At 50.7% G+C, this 23,476-nt stretch overlaps 1 protein-coding gene across 2 annotated transcripts; it reads right to left on the bottom strand.

Annotated features, from left to right (window-relative positions):
• Positions 1-5,158: 5,158 nt before the first annotated feature.
• KAZALD1 (Kazal type serine peptidase inhibitor domain 1) lies at positions 5,159-9,175 on the bottom strand. Of its 2 annotated transcripts, none has more exons than XM_016220086.2 (5): positions 8,604-9,175; positions 7,653-8,201; positions 6,404-6,564; positions 6,174-6,321; positions 5,159-5,983 (listed from the first exon to the last, which is right to left on the bottom strand). In XM_016220086.2, the coding sequence occupies exons 2-5, from the start codon at positions 8,155-8,157 to the stop codon at positions 5,889-5,891; spliced, it is 909 nt and encodes a 302-aa protein (XP_016075572.1). In that variant the 5' UTR covers positions 8,158-8,201; positions 8,604-9,175; the 3' UTR covers positions 5,159-5,888. The 2 variants fall into 2 exon arrangements, with proteins under 2 accessions (XP_016075572.1, XP_016075570.1); XM_016220084.2 differs by having other exon boundaries at positions 7,653-8,208; positions 8,604-9,173.
• Between the last annotated feature and the right edge of the window lie 14,301 nt (positions 9,176-23,476).

The following is a 23,476-nucleotide window of genomic DNA, read 5'->3' as shown; positions in this document are numbered from 1 at the left end:
GGAGGCAGCCAATTGATGTTTCTCTCTCACATTGATGTTTCTCTCTCTCCCTTCCTGTCTCTCTAGAAATGATTTAATAATCTTAAAAAGAGAAAAAGAGCAGTACTGCAAAACCTCATGACCCCTCACCTTGACCTGAGCTCAGTTCTGTTCCCAAAGATCCATTTCTTCAGAGACCACTGTCCCCAGAGACCCCCACTGCTGCCCCCAGAATATGACTCCTTCTGACACCCATTTACACAGTGGGAGAGGAGCATGGGGAGCAGGAAAGCCAGAGTTAGAACCTGGGTCTTTACAGAAGCCAGTTGAGTCTGGGAGACCTGTAGGGCTTTCTCCAGCCCTGCTCCAGTGATCTGGGGGGGGGGGGGGGGAACAGAAATAATTGTTTCTAGAGTCCTCAACTTTCATCCTGGGAGACCCAATAACTTCTCAAAGAGACCCTGTCTTTTCTCCCAAGGGACTCCAGACTTCACTTCAGTACCCACAAGTCCATCCTGCCTCCCAAGGTGCTGCTCACCAAGGGGACAGGGTAAGACTTGCTTGTGGGGTGACATTTGTCACTAATACTGACTTTCATAACTGTTTAACCTGTTCAGAGAGCCTTTAGTTGTCCAGATGGCAGAGAAAATGTCAAAAATAAATTTAGACCAGGAAACAACCTGTGTCTTCAGCCTTCAGGCCAGGGATCTAAGATCTCAACCCTGGGGGGAAAAGAGAAACTGAAGGAAGGGAGGAGAGGTAATGAGGGAAAAGAAACCATGGTTTTAGGATGAAGTGGTTCAGCATGAAAGCTGAGAAAAAAAGGGAACCGACCAAGAGTGAGGATGGCGCCTGGAGACTTCTGGTCTTGACTATGTCTGCAAGACATCTAGCAAAAGATGGAAGGAAGAAATGATTCAGAAGCACCTTTCCCAGTTTAGTCCCAGGAGTGTGTGTATATGTATGGGGAAGTGTGTTCTGTGACCTTTTCCAGGTCCAGACCCCACCATCGTTTGAAACCCCTGGACTGAGCCCAAACTAGAAGCTGGTAATAGCAGCTGCAATGGCAATCACCCAGGTGGCTGGGACAAGGCTTCATGGGACAGTGGTGCTGGCAACCATCCCTCACCTTTCCCCCCTACCCCCATGAGTCATCTAAGCCAGGACAAGCCCTGGAGCCTGAGCTCTTCTCCTCTACCCCCAGTACAGCTGAGACCCAGCTTGAGTAGAGACAAGATTAGAAAAGGTTAGGGGCCCTGGCATGGAGAAGGGAAGGGTGGGAGAAAGGGAGTGATGACACCATCAGAGCTGGCCTCAAAATTCCACCCCAAGCCTGTCATATCCCTGCCACCAGAGCCTCCATCTCTGCCCCTCCAACTCCATCCTTGATCCTGGCCCCACTATTCCCCTCAGGCTCCATCTCTATCCACCAGCCCATCCCTCCCCAGGAGTTCTCAAACCACTCTTATCATCTGCAACTGAATCCCAGAGCTCCCATCACTACCTCCCAGACCTGGCCCCTCCATCTCTAAATGCCCTCATCGCTGCCCTCAGAGAACCTATTCCTGCCCCAGCCTCCCAGACCCCATTCTCACCCATCCCTGGCCCTTCATTCTTCCTCCTAAGGTGCTTTGCATTGAGCGGAGAGGTGAGACTTGGTCTTCACTCACATTTCCTTACTCTAAGTGAACTTACATAGCTGTTCCCCATTTTAGAGAGAATCTAGTCATTCAGAGGGCTGAGGAAATAACCAAAATATATCCTAGGAGGTAATCAGCCTATGTCTCCAGCCTTTTTCCCTCTGTCTGTAGCTGTCTGCACACTTAGAATAGTCCTAAGGGACAGGACCCAAGCTTTTAAGCAAAACAACAGGGACTCTCTAAGCCCACCAGAGTGTTTAAGCCTGTCTACTCCTAACACATGCACACATAAACTGAGTTACACATACATGCACGCATAAGCCTGTAAACATACAGGTATATAATTTATTTACATGCACATCTTAAAATAGAATGTAAGCTCCAAGAGGGCAGGGAGAATGTGTTTTTCTGTGATGTATTTCCAGCCCTATACATCAGTGCTGGCATATAAGAAATATTCGCTGAAAGAATGGCACATAATGGAACATGTACTGGCAAATAAATGTATACATAGAGCCATATACACATATAACAATACATCTATATATATAATGCTTATGTATACACAAACATATGTGCACCTATATGGTTATCCTCATATGTAGATAACTCACATCCATAACATATATTGTGATGTACATACATTCATGTATACATACACCTCAAATATATATAGTCCATATAGACACACATATACATTTAACACTACTATGAACATATGATACACATTACATATGGTATCACACAAACATATCACATATATACTACACATACATGTACACCTTCACATGCATAAATGAATACAAATCGAAGCATTATTTTACGCAAAATTTCCCAGCCCAGCCCTAGCCAGTTTGGCTCAGTGGTTAGTGAGTCAGCGCGCGGACTGAAGGGTCTCAGGCTCTATTCCGACGGGCCCGGATCCCTGGCCCCAACCTGCTGAGTGCAGGAGGCAACCAAGGCAACCAACAGATGCGTCTCTCTCACATTGATGTTTCTCTCTCTCCCCTTCCCATTCTCTCTGAAAAGCAATGAAAAAAAATCTTCGGGTGAGGATTAAATAAATAGATAAATAATAATAATAATAATTTTAAATTTTCCAGCCTATTTAACTGTCTTAAGGCCCCTGGCCCAGATCTGGCTGCCATAACCCTAAATATCCACCAGATAGCACTCTTTCACCACTTCCTGTACTTCCAAGTATTGCCAGAGGTGTCGCCAGAGATGTCAACTCTTTCGTCTGAGGCACAAAACTTTTGGAGCCAGTGTACCCCACGAGATCTCCTCTCGCTCCCCTACCCAGCGCATTGCTGGGCCTGTCCTTGGTCCCCAAAGTCTGCAATCTCGGCCCTCTGCGATATCCAGTTCATACTCTCGGGCCTCCAGGCTTCTGTAGAAGGGGTGGACTCTCCCTTGGGGCTCCAATTCTGCTCAGCCTAAGCTCAAATCCACCCCCCTTCACAGCAAGCCAGGGAGTGGGCTTCACCAGGATTCCTCCTTAGGTTCAGAACAGGCTCAAGGGCCCTTCCTCCCCGGGCCTTCGCAGTAACGAGCAGCCAGACTCAGTGGCTCCATCCCCACAATGGGCCTGAGAAGAGAATCAGCGTCATTTGCACACACGTGATACCTACACACCTGTACACAAAGCCCTCTTCCGCTGCTCTCTACACCCTGTTCTGCACGCCCAGCCGGAGTCAGCCAAAAGCTGGGAGGAGAGCGGCCAGGCCCTGGGTTCTGGGACCCTCGGCTTGGAAGGAGCTGGTGCTGATTAACACTTCCCGCCCCGGCCCAGTCTTGCCTCCGGATCTCTGGTTCGGAGCCGGAAGGAAGCGCATTCGCTCATCTTAAGCAAACTACTTAAAATCCCAGAGGTGGGGGAAGTGGGGTGAGACACAGGCTCTCCGCCTCCAGGCCTGGGCCACTCGGAGTCAGCTTTCCTGGAACCTCACTTGTCGGGTGTGAGCAACCTACAGCGAAAAATGCGGGGAAGGCTTGGAAACCCGCGGGGAGGCGACGCCGGGAGTTCTGGCAGCAGCTCAGCTTCCCCCTCCTCCTCCCCTCTCTCCCCTGGGGAGCGGCGGGAAATTATTTATTAAAACGCTGCCCGCGCTCTCATTTATTTGCAGCGAATAATCCTCGGCATCGCAGCGCGTTTATTAAACCTTTCCCATCTCCGCATTACTTTAATAATAAATCGCGTGTCACTTTCCAGCGATGTTATTAAAGCCCGTCCGCTGGAGCAGAGGCGGGGGGGGGGGGGGGGGGGGGGGTAGAGGGCGCAGCAGGGGTTCCTCCTATTCCAGGCTGTGGGGCCTCAACAAACAGGGCTGCGGAAGGAGAAACTGGGGCTGTAAGGGGGCTCAACACTAACTTGCTGCAAAAGCAATCGAGGGGCTCGGGTTCCCCCGGGGCCTGTGACTCTCTAGGGTCTGTGGAGCCTCTGCTCTGCAGGTGGGCGGGATAGGATCCGTGGGCCCGCCAGGGGGCGCCTTTGAGCTCTGCTAGGCGGAAGTCCCCCCAGGGGCAAATTTCCAGGCTGCTGCGGAGCTCAGTCCCGGCCCCCCCTTTCTGCGCGGAGCAAACCTCCTACTAGTCTGGACCCGGAACAGCACGACCCCCTTTCCCCCTACACACAGCTCACATCCCTGCTCCTGCTTTTGCGGTCGCCTTGGAATTCATCCCAAGTATTTTGAGCGCAGCTTCTGGAGCCGCGGGGCTCCCAGCCAGGCAATGAGAGCTGTCCCGTGGTTTAGCTTCTGGAGGAGCCAAGCTGTTCCGAGAGAGGGGCGGCCAAGCCCTGGGGTTGGGGTTCCAGACCACGCCCCTCTTAAGAGGCCGGGCTCCTGCCTTGGGCCGCAGAGGGCAAGCTCAGACACCGAACTGTGATCATTCCCGTGGTGGCGCCAGGCTCCGGGCGTAGCCCAGGCGCTCAGGAGGCCGTCGCCATCCCTACGGGGCTCCAGAACTTAAGCTTTCATCTCCTTCAGTCAATAAACACTGCGCCTCCCCTGTGTCCCTCGGCTAGGTAAGGCCAGCGTGGAGAGAGATTTGGGGAGTGAAAGAGCCTGGCTCCCTGAGGGACCCTCAGCCAGATAGAACCAGTCAGTTGGGGCAGATGAGGAAACCAGCTTACCAAGACTTCGTGTTCAGCAAGGAAAGGGTCCATTCCTAGGGGCATCCTAGGGTGTGGCACATGCACTTAACCAAACTTCTCCTCCACCCAGTTTTTGCTTTCATACTGGGTTCTACCCACAAAGACCTGATTCCCCATTCTGCCTGGGGAGGAGACCAGAGTGAGATAAACAGAGGGGCAGGCAATCTTTCTCTAAACCAGCCCCAATGGAGTGCAGACTGGGGGGACACCCTCCCTCCACCCAGATAGCTCCAACCTTCCTCCCTAGAGGCCTCAGCTCAAGCATCCTCTCTATACATCTGGCAGACATGTGCTTAGAGAGCAGGACCTACAGCTTCTGGAAGCCAGAGTCTTATGACCATGAAATTCAGTCTTCATGTGCACATCAGCATGAACCATCTGTGTGTTTCAGTTTGTTCATAAATCTTTATTTTGTGCTTACTGTGCCTAGTCCTGCGCTAGGCACTGTCCAATACAACGTGGTATAAGATAAGGAATTTCCAGAATGACAGGAGAAATTAGACATAACCAAATGCCCATCTTACTGCACTGAACTAAACCATGCTCCATTGTGCTCTCCTGGACAGCAGATGGCGAACAGCAAAAAGGACTGCAGTTAGTAAGTACAACTGGGACTTAGGAGAGGGAAATTTCTAGAAGGTTAATTTTGAAAAAGAACAAACTGAGAAAAGGCAAAGATTGGGGACTAGGAAAATAAAAGCAGGAGCTGTGCAGAAGGGCACTTAGGAAGACTGGCTGAGCAGGGCTAGAGAAGGGCTGCTGGAAAGCAAGGGAGGAACCTGCTGTCTACACCTTTTTGTGTCTGCTCCACTCTACCCTACCCCACCCCACCCTCCACCCAGCCTCGGGACCAGCAGGCAGCTGCTGCCTTCTTCCTAGCTGGTCCATGCATCTCCTGCATGGGCCCCTTTGCATCCGACCACCTCTATCCCCTAGTCTCTGCCTCTCTTCTTACCCTCCTCCAATTTTTGTCTCCCCTCCACCATCATGTCTCCGCCCAGTGAAGGCATTAAAGCAACCTGTGAAGAGGCCCTGCTCCCCATTTCCAGATATTTTCAAGAGTAAGGATGAACACTATCCCCACTCACCCACCCCCATGGGCCAGGGCTTCGGACCTAGTAGTAATCCTCGCCCTCTTCACTCTCAGCCTCTTCCTCAGGAACCAGATGCAGGGATGGTGGCTGGGGGATGCCTGTGGAGTTCAGCTGGTCTGAAAACACATGTGGACAAAGGAAAGAGACCAGGAAAGAGGGGCTGTCATTGCCCACGTATCCCAGTCTGTGAGAAAGCCACACTTGCCTGTACACTCACATGCACATACACACATGGATACACACTCAAGAGCCCAAATCAACCACCATCTCCTCCAGCCCGCAGAGCCCAGGGCTCCTCCCTCTTACCGGGTGTGAGTACAGTTAGGCTAGCTGGGGCCTCCACCTGGCCCAGGGCATTGCGGGCCAGGCAGCGGTAGGTGCCCTCATCGCTGGGGCGCACAGCTTGAATCTGCAGCCAGCTTGTCACCTCAAACCTCTGGGGTCCACCCCTAAACTGTAACCAGAAGAGGAGTCAGGAGGGTCCTTCTAGGTGGGCCCTGGGTTGCCCCTGGGGAAGCTCTTCTCCCTTCCCCTACCTGCACAGAAATGTGGGGGTCATCTCCTGGCAGCTGAATGTCCAAGCCATCCTTCCTCCACTCGATGGAGGCCATGGGATAGGCAAACACCTCACAGCCAAAGATCACATCCTTCCCCGTCACATTCCAAATGTCATATGGGTGCAGCACGATCTGGGGCTCTGGGGGTGGAGGTGGGAGACCTGAGAACAGGATGGCACATCCAGCCCAGCAAGGATCCCATAAACAAACCATTGCGAACATGTTTGTGGGGGAACACAATATATGCTAAGGTAAATACACCTCCATGAACACAACATGACACGTATACCAATGTGGATGCAAGTACACAAAGAATGCAAACACGGAGATGGAGATGTGCGGACAAAATGCACAAACAAGCACATGCACACACACACCTCAGCTTGGCAGCCACACTGTCCCTGATTGCTCCCCTGTCCTCATTCCACCCTGTAGGCCCCTATCCCTGTATTTGTAACCAACACCTCCCTCCTCCACCCTCCCCTTTTTCTATCCAGGTCCAGTTGCCAAAAGCCCAAAAAGCTGCTTTCCCCCACCTCAACCAAGAAGGGGCGGGGCCCCATCCCAAATAGCGAAGGCAGAGAACCTGACACCGACCTGGGCAGCAAGCAGAAAGCCTGGAGTTGTGGGAGAAAGTGTTGGGATCCCCACAGGGTGTTTGTTTTCCTGGCAGCCTCAGCCCAGCCAGACCCATCAAAGGGGCTCAGGAAGTGAAAGTTACTAAAGCTGCCAAATAAAACTTGAGGCTTGAATAGCCCTGAGCCCCCTGGGATGGGAGGAGGGGTTAGAAGAGCCCCCTCCCCCACTAATCCCTCTGCGCAGAAGGAGCTTGGGGTGGGGAGGTGGGGAGACTGGGTTAATAGTGCGCTATACAAGCTGCCCAAATGAAACCTGATTGCATCTCACAGGAACCCGATGTCTCCCAGCCAGGCTCCAGCGGTCTGGGACAAAGAGTGGGAGTCTCTTAACTTTCTCAATTTTGAGGTCAACAATTGTCTATGTGTCTACTCCCTCAGAGAGTGGCCCCTGCCAGCGGGTGTGGAGCTTTCACGAAAAGCTCCAGATCCGAAACTTCAGGCGGCGGCCTCTGCGGACCAGCAGCGAGAATGGGCTCTTATACTGGACTCCAGGCCTCATCCTTTCGCTTCGCTGGCCAAGAACAAAAACGTCCAGGGCCAGGGAACAATGCCTTGAGGAACCCCAAGTGCTGTGGGTAGAAGACCCATACCCGATTCGCAGGGCCCTGGGTGCGCCACAGTGAGGTTAGTGTCTGGCCGAGCGCGGGCTGCTTCCTGCAGACGGCAGATCTGCGCGTAGGTGCGGCCGTCGGAACCGCAGAGAGGGCGCTGCGAGCCGCAGACACACAGCGGCTCTGGCACCTCTCCGCGGCTCAGGTCACCGCCTGTGTCCAACCGGCACTCAAGCTGCTCGCCACAGCGCCCGTAGAAGTGGGCGCTGGGGTCCAGGTCGCAGAGCTGGCCCTCGAGGTTGGCACATTCCCAGCAGCAGCCGCAAGCGTCGCGCACCTGGCCGGCCAGGCAACCCCGGGGCGCGGCGCACTCCTCTGGCCGGCAGGGAGCGCAGCCCTCGCCCTCCGCCAGCAGCCGCAGCCAGCCGCGCCTCAGGTAATCCGGACCTGCAGACGGCCGAGCGCCAGTCGGGGGCGGCGCCCGCACCACCAGCAGGAGCAGTAGCAGCGGCAGCGCCAAGGTAGCTGCGGGCGGCTGTGGCATAGTTAGCTGGAAGCCCTGCGAGCACTCGAGGCATCAGCGGGTTCCTGCACCCTGCCAGGGAGGGAAGTCAGGTCAGGAGGTCAGAAGCAACCTCACTGCTCCTTGTACCAAAATTTTACTCTAGCACTGTCTCCTCCCCTGCTAACTTGGAGTTAAGTAGACCCTCAATTCGGAGGCATAGGGGTCATCCAGTTATGCTGGGTAGTAATTCATTGGGCTGTTCTTGCGGGATTAAGGAGAGGTGAGAGTAAGGAGTGATAAAAGCTCAGGCGCGCGCGCGCACACACACCCCCACACCCCCATACCAGCACCACCACTACACACCACCCAGTTCTGAACAGTTTCCTGCCCTAGAAGTGGATAGGAATGGATGGCCCCACAAGAAGTAAGGAGTGGTTAATAAGGGTGGGAAGGGAGAGGGGTGCCCTGGGGTCCAGAGCGCTCACCTAGTGTCCGGGACTAAGCCCTTCAGAGCAGCCGTGACTCCAGTCCAAAAAAGCAGACAGTGGAAAGAAAGCGGAGGCGAATAACTGGCTGGGCCCGCCAGCCACCTCTGCTCTGGCTTGAGGATCTCTGAGAGAGCCCACGGACTTGGACTCAGAGCAGCTCCTCCGCCCCTCTCCCCGCCCCTCGGCGTCTCACCCCACCTCCCCACCCCTACCCTACCCACTAGTTCTGAAGATGCGAATTTTATGCGGCTGCACGGGACCCTCCTGGGCCACTTCCCTCAGCCTGGGCCAAAGTCACAGTAAGAATAGAGGAGTCGTAACCGGACACCGAAACTGGGAGAGGACCAGAGAAGGGGTGAGTGGGGTGGGGGGTAGGAGTAGGGGGCGAGAGCTGCTGGTGGCTTCCAGCTCGAAGAGTTGGCTGAGCGGCTAGGCCTTGACCATCTGACTTTACAGTCCGTGGGGTAGAGGCTCTGGTGCCAAGTCAGCGCTCCTGTATAGGGCAGGGCCGAGCAACATCATCTCCCGGCAGCCCAAAACCGGCTGCCCGGGGGTGACCGCAGGCTTGTCCATCCGGCTTCCTCACCAAAACGCCGACCAAGACTGGGCGCTTACATCAGCCTCCCCACATCTGGCCTCCTCCTCCCTCCCTCGCTCCCGCAGGTGCTTTAACCGCAGAAGAGCACGGTGATTAAAGGTCCCAGCCGACGAACGGCCGCTGGGAGAGGTGGGCGGGGCGCCTCCCAGGTCCGGATTACAGGTTCTGGTTGCGAAGCTAGCAGGGCCGGAGGCAAACGGTCTCGCAGCCGCCACCAGCGCCACCGTGGCACTTTGGGCTGGGGACAGGGAGGAGAGCATTTCTGGAGGCCCGCCCCGCCGGCCCCGAGCGGTTTACGGAAACCGCGCTGAAGCTCAGTTTCCCAGAGGCCGAAACAGCTCTGCAGCCTGGGAGGGGAATGTAGTCAGGCACCGCCCAGAAGGACCTGGCAAGGGGCGGGGCGACTTGAGCGCGGGCCTCCCGACCAACCCCGGAGTTCAGAGCCGGTCGGGCCTCGCGGCCGCCCTGGGAGACCGACTCCGCATGCGTACTGTGGCCCCGAGAGCCCGGCGCCCGAGTGTGGTCGGGGACTCTCCCTCGGGGCCTGAACTCGCCTAAGCCCTTCCACTTCGGGACTCCCTAGCAGGGTACACGCCACTCCTGGTCGGAAGGTCAGACGTGGTGTGCGAAGATAAGGCACTGTGCCACCCTGGTCTCTCAAACTCAAAAGAGGGACCGGAAGCGAACTGCACGCATTGTTTGAAACTGTCGCGAGAATTAGAACAGGAAGTCTAGGAATTCAGAAGAGGAAAAGTCCGCGGGTTTTAAACCGGAAAGGGAATGGGCGGAGCCAGCTTTGGCTGGTATTCGCCGGTGATTCTTTATTTTTGGCCTTATAGCAACTGAAGTGTCAACATGAGGCAGAAGTGAACTGTAAGAGAACTGCAGGAAGCCCTGGGGAGAAAAAAAGGGGGGTGGGGGTGGGGGTGGGAGAGACTTGAAATTGCAGAGGTGACTAATGGAGCTACTCACCCAAGAAGACGCTTCTGGCTCTGATTTACAAAATACCTGAAGGGCGGAGATCGTTGCCCCCGATAGAGAGCGGAAGCAGTCCAGCCTTTAATGAATTGTTACCCTTCTCTAAGACTTGGCGCCAGCATTTAAGTAACAAATTTTACAGACCTAGAAACTCCTCTCTTACCCACTTCATTGTAGCCGGTTGTTTACTTTCAGTCTTTGCTCTGCTCCAAGGGTCTGGTATTAGGAATGTGTCTAATTCACTACTGTATCTTGTGAACCTAGCCCCACGCCTGACAGCCCCGAAAATTCTTGGTAAATATTTGTGGATTAAATGTGAACGACTTCCTCAGTGTGAAAGTCAAGTTTAACCTGGATTTCCTGTGTCGCTGATGGAGAAGACTGGATAGACAGGGAACGAACGCCCTCTGGTGGGCTTGCTGTTGGTGACGAGAACATTATCGTACATACATACAGTAGACACCAAAGATATTGACTATACAGAAGTAGAGATTTTGTTCCAGGAAAATGCAACATGTTGTGAAAATACGTTTAGAAGAGAATTATTTGCCTAAGACACAATTTGGAAGTTTAAATACGTTCCCAGATCCTCATCTGACACTATCCATTAAGGCTCCAAAACACATTCAATAACACCTATTTGCATCATAAAGTTACAAAATAATTTGCATATTCATACTTTGAAAATGTTGAATCATTTTGACCGGGTCATGCAAAATTGTTGGGCCACAGAGAAAGGATTGTCTAATCTAGATGATGTAAGTACTGCAAGGAGGGATGCCAGGTGGCAGTATCCTTTGAGTGTCTACATGAGGGAGGCTAGATTCAGATGAAGAGGGTGAAGTTGTTAAAGAACAGACGGTCCTGCCTCTTTCCCCTCCCCACCCTTTCCTGTAGATGCTTGTACTGAAGAAGGAATGAGGTAATTTGCTTTCTACTGTGAATCAGCCTAGAGTTTACAGGTTTTCATACCTTCACTTCTTTTAGCTACAACCCATGAAATAACTGAAATATAATGACAGGTTAAAATGGGTCCTATACAAATGAACAATATAAGATGAAACAAGGCATAAAGGGTCAGTGTGTAAGTTGGTAAGAAATTACTTGGGAGGAGCCACACATTCTAACCTGTCACTTCATGAGCCTGTTTTTGATGCAGCCTGTGAAAATAGTGAGGTTACAACTTTGAGGAAGAAGCAGAAGTGAAACAAATGGTCTAGACTGACCCATTAAAGATGGATACAGAGGAATCGTGCTTTCTCTGAACATTAGAATCAGTTAAGTCAAAAAAAGGCTCAACTAGATAATTAAGACAGAATACCTTGTAACTACCTACTATGACAAATAGGGCAACTCAGTCAAAGTGAAAAATATGTGTATGAAAATAAGGTTAAGTGAAAAGGAGAAGTATATGGATACTGGTCACAACCATGTAAATAATTTTCATATATATCATCAATAAATACCCTAAGAGAATTTGGAATGAGGCATATGGATGAGTATACTATTATTTTGTATAATTATTTTTCATAATAAAATAGAAGATGTTTTATAGGTAAATTAGGATGTTGAGATAAATGTAGAAAGTTGGGATAGCTAGGTGGGAAGATAAGTATTATAATTCAGCTATATGTTACTAAATGAAAGCTGGAATGCCCAGGAGACTAACTCTCTGGAATACCTAGGCATTATGGCAAGTCGAACAAGCTTTAAAACATGCAGAAAGAAATCAGGTGAAAATTTCCTCAGTTTTCTTATATCCCTCAGTTTACTTTTCTTATATCCCCACTCCCTTTACCCCCCATTTCCCATTCACCTTTGAGATGATGACTGTAGCTCCATCTGACCGAATGACTTGTCCACATTTTGTATTGATAAAAAGGATGTTTAAATCATTTAGACTCTTTCTACATTTCTTTTTGTTTTGAAGTATAACAGACAAGCAGAAAAGTGCACAAAATAGCTATATAGCTCAATTAATCATTACAAAGGAGCACTCATGTGATCATACAGGTCAAGAAACAGAACATTACTAACACCTCCAGAAGCTCCCATCATGCTTCCTCCCAATCATTAATCCTTTCTCTTTATTAATTAATTCATGTCTAACTCTATAATTTTACCTACTTTTGACTTTTATATAAATTGGAATACACCTAGGAGTAGAATTACTGCTTCATGTAATATGCATACATTCAACATAATTACCAAACCATTTTTTTGTTGTTTTTTAATCTTCTACCGAGGATATTTTTTCCATTACTTTTCAGAGAGAGTGGGGGAGAGAGAGAGAGAGAGAAACATCGATGTGAGAGAGACACATCAATTGGTTGCTTCCTGCATGCCCCTGGGATTGAGCCTGCAACCAAGGTACATGCCCTTGGCTGGAATTGAACCCAGGACCCCAGTCCTTGAGCCAGTGCTCTAACCACAGAGCCAAACCAGCTAGGGCACCAAACTGTTTTTTCCAAAGTGACTGTATCAGTTTACATAGTCACCCAAAGCTTGTAAGAGTTCCCATTGTGCTACATCCTTGTCAACACTTGGTATTGTCAGTTATTTTTAATTTTAGACGTTAAGTAAATATTTAAGACCCTAAGATTTAAGATGTCCAGTTATGCAAGGATTTCCTTCCCTAGGTTAAAAAACCCAAAAACTTTTATTTTGAAATAATTTTAGACTTGCATAGGAGTAGCAAAAATAGCACAGAAAAAAGTTCCCAGGTACCCTTCACCCACCCTGCCCCATTAGTAACATATTATAAACCATAGTATAATTATCAAAACCAGGACATTGACATTGCTACAAAACTGATTCACAATTCACTGATTTTTACATGTATTTGTGTATGTGTTCATAATGGAAATTTTATCATACGTATAGGTTTGTGTAATCATGAGGAGAGTAAATGGGTCATTGGGGTATGAGAGGATAAATGCCATGCTCATGCCAAGGGAAACACTATTAGAATCTATACTAGACAAAATGTCATTTAATAAATAAATTGCTTTATTTATTTATTTGTTTGTTTTTTAAAGGAAGCTCCTGTCTTTTGTGAGGCTCCCATTGTGTTTATTTATTTATTTTTTTAAACATATCTTTATTGATTTCAGAGAGAGGAAAGAAGAGGGAGAGATAGAAACATCAGTGATGAGTCATTATTGATTGGCTGCCTCAAGCCCGCAACCTGGGCATGTGCCCTGACCGGGAATCGAACCCCGATCACCTGGATCCTAGGTTGACGCTCAACTGCTGAGCCATGCCTGGCCAGGCTATTTATTTATTTTTTAAATATGTCTTTATTGATTTCAGAGAGAGGAAGGGAGAGGAAGAGAGAGAGAGAAACATCAATGATGAGAGTCAATCCACTGCCTCCTGCATGCCCCCAACTGGGGATCGAGCCCGCAACCTGGGCATGTGCCCTGACTGGGAATCAAACTGTGACCTCCCTGTGATTTCCTGTTTCAGGGAATGGCTCAACCATTGAACCACGTCAGCCAGGCAAAGAAAGAATCTTAAAGGCAGCAAGAAAAAAGCAGTTAGTTACCTACAACAGACTCTTATAAGACTGTCAGCTGGTTTCTCAACAGAAACTTTGCAGGCCAGATAAGAGTGGCAAGAAATATTCAAAGTGATGAAAAGCAAGGACCTACAACCAAGATTACCCAGCAAAGTTATCATTTAGAATCGAAGGGCATATAAAGAGCTTCCCAAACAAGAAAAAGGTAAATTTCATCACCATCAAACCAGTATTACATGAAATGTTAAAGGGTCTTCTCAAAGAAGAAGGAGGAGGAGGAGGAAAGATAAAAATATGAACAATAAAATGTTAATAAATATCAACAATTGAATCTAAAAAACAAAATAAATGAACAAACAGAACAGAAACACTCATAGATACAGAGAACATTTTGACAGTTGCCAGATGGGAGGGGAGTTGAGGGGATGGGTGGAAAAGGTGAAGGGATTAAGAAGTACAAATTGGTTGTTACAGAATAGTCACGGGGATGTAAAGCACAACGTAGGGAATATATTCTAATAACTATGTATGGTGTCAGATGGGTATGAGATTTCTTGGGATGATCATTTAATAAGATATAATGTCTAATCACTGGGGTGTGAACCTAAAACTAATATGTCAACGGTAACTGAAGAATAAAAAATGACTTTTAAAAAAAAAGGAAAGGAGGAAGAATTACAAACTATGTAGAAATAAATATAGAATAAAAAAAGAAAACATCTTTAAATTAGGAGTTGAGATCTCCAGGGTCCTGGGACTTGACTGGCTGTTACAGTGCCCTCTACAACATTTTAAAAGGATTTGGATTTATCAGAAATGAGAAGGCTGCCATGAGCCAGGCCTTGTGCTTCAGTAGCTGCCAAATACTAACACTGGTCACTGTGGGCAGAGGGGCAGCATCTGCAGTGGGTAGCAGCTGAAAAGGCCCGTGGCCTAGGAAGGGCCTCCTAGGAGAAGTTATTTGAATTTAGAATCCAGGTTTCCAGTCAGCTTTGCCAACAGCCATGACATATCTGCACCTCAGTTTTCTGAGAAACGAGGGTGAATTCCGCCTTCAGACATGTTGTATTTGGCAGTGTTTTAAATTTTTTATTTAACTGCCAACACTTAAATTGTGTGAAATTTTATAGAAAAATCCAGAATTTGGGGGCCAGAGTTATCAAGCCAGGATGTTGAGAGAGGCCTTGGGGAGAACCCCTAGCTGCTCCTAGTGCTGAGATAGGGAGGTGGGAGGTAAGAAAAATCAGAGCTAATATCTAAGCTGCTGGGGCTGCCAAATTTTCTTGAGAAAAGAGGAAAAATCGGGAATCTGGTCTGCTTGGCAACAATTGAAGATGTACTGGTTACTGTCTTAGGTGGGTCTGGCCCTGTCCAACTTACCACAGTCCTGACCTGGCCTACTTCCCTCATTTAGGATCCCTGCCTGCTCCTGTAACCTTTGAGTTTATGATTCTTAAACTAGGTGGTTCCTTCAGCTCTAACATGCAGTGATAATAACAACAATAATAGCTACTACCACCCAGCCAGGCATAGCTCAGCAGTTGAGCGTCGGCCTAGGATCCAGGAGGTCGTGGTTTGATTCCCAGCCTGGGTTGCGGGTTCAATCCCCAGTCGGGGGCCTGCAGGAGGCAGCCAATCAATGACTCTCTCATCATTGATGTTTCTGTCTCTCTCTCTTCCTCTCTCTGAAATTAATATATATTTTTAAAAATAAAATAATGATAACAGCTACTACTTATCAAATGGTTCTAGTGTGCCAGGCACTGTGGCAAGCAACTTACATACATTATCTTATTTTAGACTTATGAAGGTGAGATTATGAACCTTATTTTTTAAATGAGAAAACGGAGGATCAGACCTGTAGGTAAGTCTGCCCCCTGTCACACTGACTGATAAGCAACAGAGACAAGATTTGAAGCTGGGGTTGCCTAGGTCCAAGGCCTGATTCCAATCATTATTCTAACACTATCACTGTCTTTGTCAACCTAACTTCAGTGCAGCTGGAGCCAGAACCGCAGCTGGTGTTTTATAAATTTAAATACCCCAGATTCAGAAGCCAAGCTGCAGAAATGCAGGTGAGTGTGCGCCCAGATGGCAGATCAGGAGGTGGGAAGGTGATGGGAACATCATTGGTCACAGCATCTGGGCACCTGAGGCCAAAGTGCTTCAGGTCTGGCATCAAGAGAAGAGGAGAGATGCGCTGAGGCTATGGGGTTTGCTATGGGGGGTGGCAGGTCAGTCCCCAGTGAGGCTAGAATGTTTCGGAGGCCTTGGGGAGAACCTCCAGCTGCTCCTAGTGCTGAGCCCGGCAGGTGGGAGGTGAGAGCAGTTAGGGCTAATATCAGCTGCTGTCTTCGGCAGGAACTGCCCTGGCTATGGGTGGTTGGGGTGGGGAGAGTGGGGAGCTGGAAGTCAGGTGGCTCTGTGAGCTGGGGGGCACTGTGAGCCATGGGGCTTGGGTGTCCCACCCCGCCTTCCTCATTCTTGACCCTCTCCCCTCCCTGCCTGAGGGTCTGCGGTGGCAGCCAGGTTCCTTTGCAGGAGGCAGCTCAGCTACCTCACAGGGAAAAGTATGATCGGAACCCTTCCTAGGTTCACAAACAGCAATTTACCTGAGACCTCGGGGCCACCGCCCTGTGCAGTGCATGGAGGTAAGAAGGGAAGAGAGGAAAGGGTTTGTCCAGAGGCCCTTCACCTGGGCTCGGGAGCTCAGACCCCACTTGCCTGGCCCGGTGGATGGCAGGAAGGCTGAGGCGCCATCACGGGGCGAGGGCACCGCGCGGTTCCAAGGTCCAGTCAGGCGGATGACCCGGAGCCCAGAATCGGGAGCCTTGGCTGGGATCCCGCATCCAGGGCCCGGAGCGTCCCCCGTCGGGGCGGAGAACACCTCGGGCTGGTGGCGGCGCGGGCGCGGGGCTAGGAGACCGGCGGAGGGTGCTGCCGCCGCCCGGAGCGTGGTGCGCCCCCACCCACCTGCGTGAGGGCGCCCCGCCCGGGAAGAGGGGCGGGGGTCTGAGGCGGGTCGGATTCCCAGCCAGCTCTCTCCTCACAGGAGGCGGCCCATTATCCGGCGTCGTTAAAGAGCAATTAGATGGAAATTAAGCCGAGAACAAGTATTGATTATCTCATTAAGACCGGGGGAGCCCTCTCGGTCGGTGAGAGTTTATCGCCGCTCACCCCATTATCTGCAAGGTGAAAGCCTGCGGTCATCAAAACCCAGTGAAGTATCGATCTTACCCCCAACCCAGCCCCGCCCCTCCCCGCTGGAGTGGTGGGTCCGAGAGAAGTAACACCAGGGAGGGGAGGAGGCAGAGGGAAGCGTCAGGCCCCACTGTCTCCGTCCCGGCACTTCCTCTGCAGTTCCCCACACTTTCTGCTCCCAGATCAGTATTATTTTCCTGATGCTAGTGGGGGAGGGGAGGATGTGTGTGCGGAAAGAGATCAGAGACAGTTCACATCCCTCCAGGGCTGGAGAGCTGGGGATCCCCAAGTTTTACGTCCACGGAAGAGAAACTAGAGTTGAGACTTAACAGAAAGGATTTACCCTATTGATACAGAGTATAGGGCACCCCTAGGCCCCAAGCTCCTGGAGGCAGGGGAAGGTTTAGTTCTGGGTGACCGCCGTCACCAAAGGAAGAGATAACTGAGACCACCCCACACATTCCCCAAGGTTTAGAAACCTCGGAATTCATAAGGGGCTTCACGGTCCCAGGTGATGTGACCTTTGGAGAAAATCACAGCTGGCCTTGCTCCTAGCTGGTGTGTGACCTCGGGCAAGTCATTTAGCCTCTCCAGGCTATGGGAGTCCTCAGAAGAAAGGGTTTGGAAGAGCTGTAAGGCTCCTGAGCTCCCACACTGTAATCTGTTGGGCTAAGTGCTGGACGCCCTGGCGGCGAGGCGGGTGCAGCTGCGTGCCCAGCCCCTGCCTGCCCTCCGAGCTTCTAGCCTCAAGGGGGAGAAGACACCGAACTGATAATCGGAGAAATAGTTATAATCACGATATGAATGCAGGTGCTATGAGGGTGTTGAAGCAGGGGGTGGGGGAGGCTAGCACAGGAAGCAGATATTTCAATAAAAAAACAGGGAACAAGCCTGTTGCCTATTGGTTCACTCAACTCACAATCACTGTAGGCGCTGCGGCGCCGTGAAGAGCAAAACGATAGTCAGTACCCCCTGGACCCCGCAGCCCAGTGGGGGAGACGGGACCCAATGATACAGCCACACAAAGGTAAAGGCACGCACATGGTACATATACTGACAGTGTGACGGGGCAACGAGCGAGAATTAGAGGGAAATTGACTTGGGGGAGAGGGGGGTAAGGACGCTTCTCCGAGAAAGCCACGATCCTTCCCTCAATCCAGATCACAGGTTATTCAATCAAGCCCGTGAGAAAGCTGGGAGAGTACCCTGGAGAGGGCACACCTCCTCCCCAACTTGCCTTGCCTCGGAGCACACGTGGGTCGCAGACAGCGAGGAATGGGGTTCCCGTCTCTGACACTCCGCACCCCATTGTGGGGCGCCCCGGAGAGTCTCTCGTGCGAGCGGCCGGGCGAGTGGTGCGCCGGGTCAGCACCAGGTTGGCCTGAGCCCAGCGAGAGGCGCTGCAGCGGTATCTGGGCTCATCTCCCTGCCCCGGAGCCGGGCACCTATTAATCTTGGCTGACGGTTTCTAATGTCCTAATGGGGAGGTGGGGAGAGAGGCCCAGTCCGCCCTAAAGGTAGAAGCGGCTAATGGGCCTCTTCATCACCGCCAGGAGTAAGTCCCAGGCGGGGCGCGAGGGGCGCTGCAGCAGGTGAGACGCGGAGCAGGCGGCGCCTTAATGAAGCCGCGGGCTGAGCCCCACGGAGAGGCGAGCTCGGGGGAGGGAGGTGCCAGGGCCGCGCGCACGGTTCCGCACCCCCGCGCTGACAGCCCAGTTGGTGGACTCACCTGGTCGCTCTTTATCTGGGGGCGCAGTGCTGGGGTTGTGGGGTTGGAGAGGGTGCTGGTTAGACCTGCATCGATATGGATTTTTTCAGAGGTAACAAGAGTCAGGCGAGATAATGGGAGAGAGGGAGTCCCTGAGAGTCCGGGTCGCCCTGCAACAAGCGAAGGCATAAAGTGGGCGCTCCGATGTTTGCTGACCTACAAGGCCTGTGCCCGATGCGTACAGGGGGGAGATGCTGGAAGCAAATGTGAATTCGTGGGCCTCCGGGACCCCAGTGACTCCAGAGCGCCTTGTCTTTTCGTAGCCGCGCCTCCCCCCCCCCCCCCGTGACTCATTTTTCCTCTCCTGGGGCGGCCTTGTGAGCCCCCAGTCCTCCAGCTCTTAAGCCCGTCCCCTCCTCCAGCAACTGCTAGCAGGACCCGTAGCTAACCCAGTTCTTTCAAAGCATCTTCCTCATCCCCCATCCTGGCCCAATCTCCCGGGGAAGTGGGGGGAGGGGTGCTGGGCCACCCAGGCGGGTTGGCGCCGCTCCTCTGCCCTCCCCTGGGACCCACTGCGTCCCGGAGCCCCCACTTCTCTGCGGGCTTCGCTGTCTTCCTCTCGCTGTCAGCCTCTTTCCTACCCCCTCCCCCTTCCAGCAGCATCAAAAATACATTGTATTCTCACCTAATCCTGTTCAATTACAGCATAATAAAACACATAATAAAAACCTAATTCATTTTTCTCCCGCGCCCCCCATCTCCCGGCATCTTCTGCCTCGGGATTAAAAATATGTCTTCATGTTTGTGACACCATAGTCCCGACGCCTCCGCATCTTTAATGTATGAGCCGGGGAGCTAGGGACCTGCCGGTTCTGCCGTCTTAGCGTCGGGAAGGCGCCCGCCAGTCACCTGAGGATGCGGGAGGGGAAGGAGGGAGAAGAGTAGACCTGCGTGGGGTTCCAGCGGCGGCCACGCCCCCAGTTCCACAGATGGTCCCCAGGTTGCCAGGGGAGGGGAGAAAGCATTTAGGTTCAGTTCAAAAGGCCCAGAGTGGCCTCCAGGGGGCGCGGTGTGGGGCAGTTCTCTGGGGATGTTTACTAAGGAGACTCAACTACCAGCGCAGCCCAGCAGGAGATGCAGAGCAGAGCCAGCAGGAAGGGGCCCCACTGTCCTCAGCTTCCATTCTCTCCTTTGCTTCAGTTCTTCTGAGCTGGACCAGCCAACGCAGCTCTGACTTCCAAGTTACCACCACCATCCCTAGACCCTAGGGATTCTATGCTACTCTCTGATCACGTTGTGAAAAACCTGGATCACTGAAACAAGGTTAGAACTTCCCAGAGGGAATTACTAAGAATTGAAGAGAAAATTTCCTATAAAGGCATAGTACATGGTGAGTTTACAGGGGGCAGGTCTGAGAGCCAAATACAACCCAGTGGTGTTCCCTCATCCCTTCACTTCTTTCTTCATTCATTTAGGGCAGGGGATCCCAAACTCTACACTCATGGAACCCTTAATTTTTCAGTAATTTTGTCACAGTACCCTAGGACAAAAAAAAAAATACATCTAACAGTCCCTTTTAAGTACTTAGGTCCAAACAACTTAATAAATATTTATGTCCTAACCCCATTGTAGGTGTTTGAAAAACTAATACACATAAACTGGAAGAAAAAAAAGAATATTTTTATGTCATTCTTAACCTCAATTACTTACTAATGAGATGTGTGTGCCTGTTGGGCTCTGTATAACTTCTCAAAACTTGGAATCAGCCTGGATACTGCCACCTTCATTTTCTGTCCCACAGTGACTTCTATGTAGTTCTTGCTTTTTTTTTTTTTTTTGCTTTTTTTGTCACAGAAACCAAAAAAAAAAAGGTTTGTAAAGACATTGAAAGTAATGCATCACAATCTAATTTTGAAACTGTAAGCTCAAGCTTATGGGGTATCCAACAGATGTCAAGTATTGCTGGGTTGGATCTCTCTCAAAAACTTAAAATGTCCTCTGAGTTCATTGTAGCACACTGGGGTGCCTCAGTACATAGTTTGGAAATCGCAGATTTGGGGAGTCTGCCTGTTTTCCTTTAGCAACAATCCTCCTTAGAGGGCTTGGAAAGTTTGGGACAATTGAATAGAGGTGATCTGATTTGCCAAAGGAAAATACAATCTTGTCTACAACTCGGGGATCAGATATAAGTAAGGGAGTCTGAGAGCTAGGAGTCAGGTGTTGGAAGCCAGCTAGTACAAATGAGGCCCTGAAAGAAAATCACTAGCAGTGATGAGCAAGTTCAACAGGAGGAATTAGGCTTAGCAGAAGGCTTGAGTATCATAAAAAGCAAGGCTTCCAGGTATACCATAGGGTGACACTTAATCTTACATCACCACTACCCAGCACTACTCCACACCTCACTGTGCCTTGGTGCAGTGCCCATAAACTCCAGTTACTGAGGCCCCCAGAGCTTCCCAGCTTTCTGCCCTTTCCAAGGCCAAATTGGTTAGCTCCATCTTTGGTTCTTAGAGCTACTGATAAATCCTTCCAATACATCCCCCTATTTATCGTTATTGTGTACTGTTTTCCACAAAATTACTTCAATTAAAACCAAACCAGAAGTGCTCCTTCTGGGAAATAAAAGTTGTCAGTTTCCACAAAGCAAGTTTAACAGAGTGTGGTGCGAAAGAATAAAATTATTTTCATCATTTGCCCCCCACCCCCCGCCAAATAAATAGAAAAAATTAATGTCAATTGAGAACTTGCTGGTGATAGAGGATGGGAGGTCTTCAGTCAAAAAATAACATAGGTGGCCCTGGCTGGGTAGCTCAGTTGGTTAGAGCATTATCCCGATACGCCAAGGTTGTAGGTTCGATCCCTAGTCAGGGCACATACAAGAATCAACCAATGAATGCATAAATAAGCGTAACAACAAATTGATGTTTCTTTCTCTCTCTCTCTCTCTCTCAAAACAATTTAAAAAATAATCCAACTTTAAAAAAGAAAATCTCTTTCCAGTTATCATTTTAAAAAAAGAAAATGTGTATGTGGTTTATTGGTTAATTTATAGATTAACATAGCAAACTCTTGCTCTATAAGCAAACACTTCATCCTGAAAAAGCTGCTTGTTACAGGCACGGGTTATTTTCCTACTGGAGGTATGAAGTGGAGGAAGGAAGGGGTTGTGTGTGTAGACATTCTCCTTGATGTTAATTCAGTTAGTTGCAAAACCTCCCTTGTCTGAGAAGATGGAAAAAAGGAAGCTGGAGGAGGCTGTGGCCATTGTCCCTCTGGCAGCCTGTGCTGGGGCTCCTGTGAGTAAAACGATGTTGTGTATATAGGAAGAGAGAAGGAAGCTCCCTTTGGGGAAAAGATCCAACTAGATCAAGATTCCACCACAATTTCTAGCAAAAGGTTGCCCCCACATGAGGACCCGAGGTCACTGCAACGTGCAGGGAGATTGACGTAGAGGGGACAAGGAGAGGCGCCTTAATGACCGTTGGGTACAGGCTGTGTCCCCTCAGATGGGAAGGGAATCTGTTCTCCCAGCAGGCCGTTTCTACCCAGCGCCGGGCACAGAGCCACCCTTAACAGAGTTTAGTAAACGTTTCCTAAACAGGGGGTGCAAGGGCGGAGAGAAGGAGTGGGGATGGACGGAGCGAAAGACAGGGCCAGCCCAACCGGTGTGGCTCAGTTGGTTCAGCCGCGTCCCAAGCATCAAGAGGTCGCGGGTTGGATTCCCCGTCAGGGCACACACCGGGATTGCGGCTCATCCCCAGTAGGGGGCGCGCAGGAGGCAGCCGGTCGATGTTTCTCTCTCATTGGTGTTTCTCTCTCTCTCTCCCTTTCCCTTCCTCTCTCACTACGAAAGCAATAAAAACCTTTTTAATTAAAAAAACAAAAAGAGAGAGAGAAAAAAAAAGGTAGGGCCAATAACCCTGGAGGACGCTGAAAGTCGGGGTTTGGGACCCAAGGGAGGCCTCGCGTGATTCCTTGAAAACCTCGCGGATTTCGGGCAGGAAGTGAAAGGGCGGGCGCGGAGGCGCTCGCGGGCTTCCCGACTCAAGGAGGGAGGGAACTTGAGGGGTTTAGCCGCGCAGGACCGAGGTCACCTGGGAAGCTGATCTGAGACGCAGGTTCCAGGTTCAGGCTGGGAAGATGAATTGTGTTTCAGGTCTGCGGCGCTGAAGCCGTTGCCCCGGAAACGGGAAGAAAGTGGAGCCCAGCCTAACTTTGACTGACAGGCGCCTCAGCGGGGGCGGGACTCGGCTCCTGATTGGCTATGTCCCAGAGGGGACTGACAGACTCCTGGGGCGGGGCTGGCTTGACGCTGACAAGCTTGACTTGGAGGAAGGCGGGGCTTGGCCCTGGCCCTAGCGCCCCGCACGGTGGGACTAGGCTGGTATGACCCGCGTGAGCACTCGGGGCCCGAGCTGAAGCTGGCCCTAACCAGCAGGGACTAATCTTAGGGACTAACCTCTCTTTAAAATGCTGGCCTCATTAGTCCTAGTGATCCGGGAAAAGAGCAGGATACATTGGCCCCCTTCTTATGGCCAGGCAAAGCCAGGGCTCTAGAACGAAGCCATTTTTCCCCTTAGACCTTGGGTCGGGAGAGAGGAAGGTCTATGGACTTTCTTAATGCTCAGGGTAGGGGCTCTGAAGCAGATGAGGCGAGGCCAGGCCAGGGAAAGGAGGCAGGGAGGGAGGCCAAGGACACATGCGGGCTCCCAGAGAAGGTTCCTGGAATCTGAGCACCAGGAGGAAGACGGGAGGCCCAAGAATGGGGAAGATTACTTTACAGTGAGAAAAGTGCTACCTCTGCCCAAATGCTGACTTCATGGAAAAGTCTAAGCATGTGGAGGCAGTTAGGAAAATGTACCTGA

The sequence above is a fragment of the Miniopterus natalensis genome, chromosome 14, assembly GCF_054644295.1.
Source record: "Miniopterus natalensis isolate mMinNat1 chromosome 14, mMinNat1.hap1, whole genome shotgun sequence".
Classification (NCBI taxonomy): Eukaryota; Metazoa; Chordata; class Mammalia; order Chiroptera; family Miniopteridae; genus Miniopterus; species Miniopterus natalensis.
The sequence above is the reverse complement of the archived record's forward strand: the minus strand, read 5'-3'. Positions and strand labels throughout refer to the sequence as shown.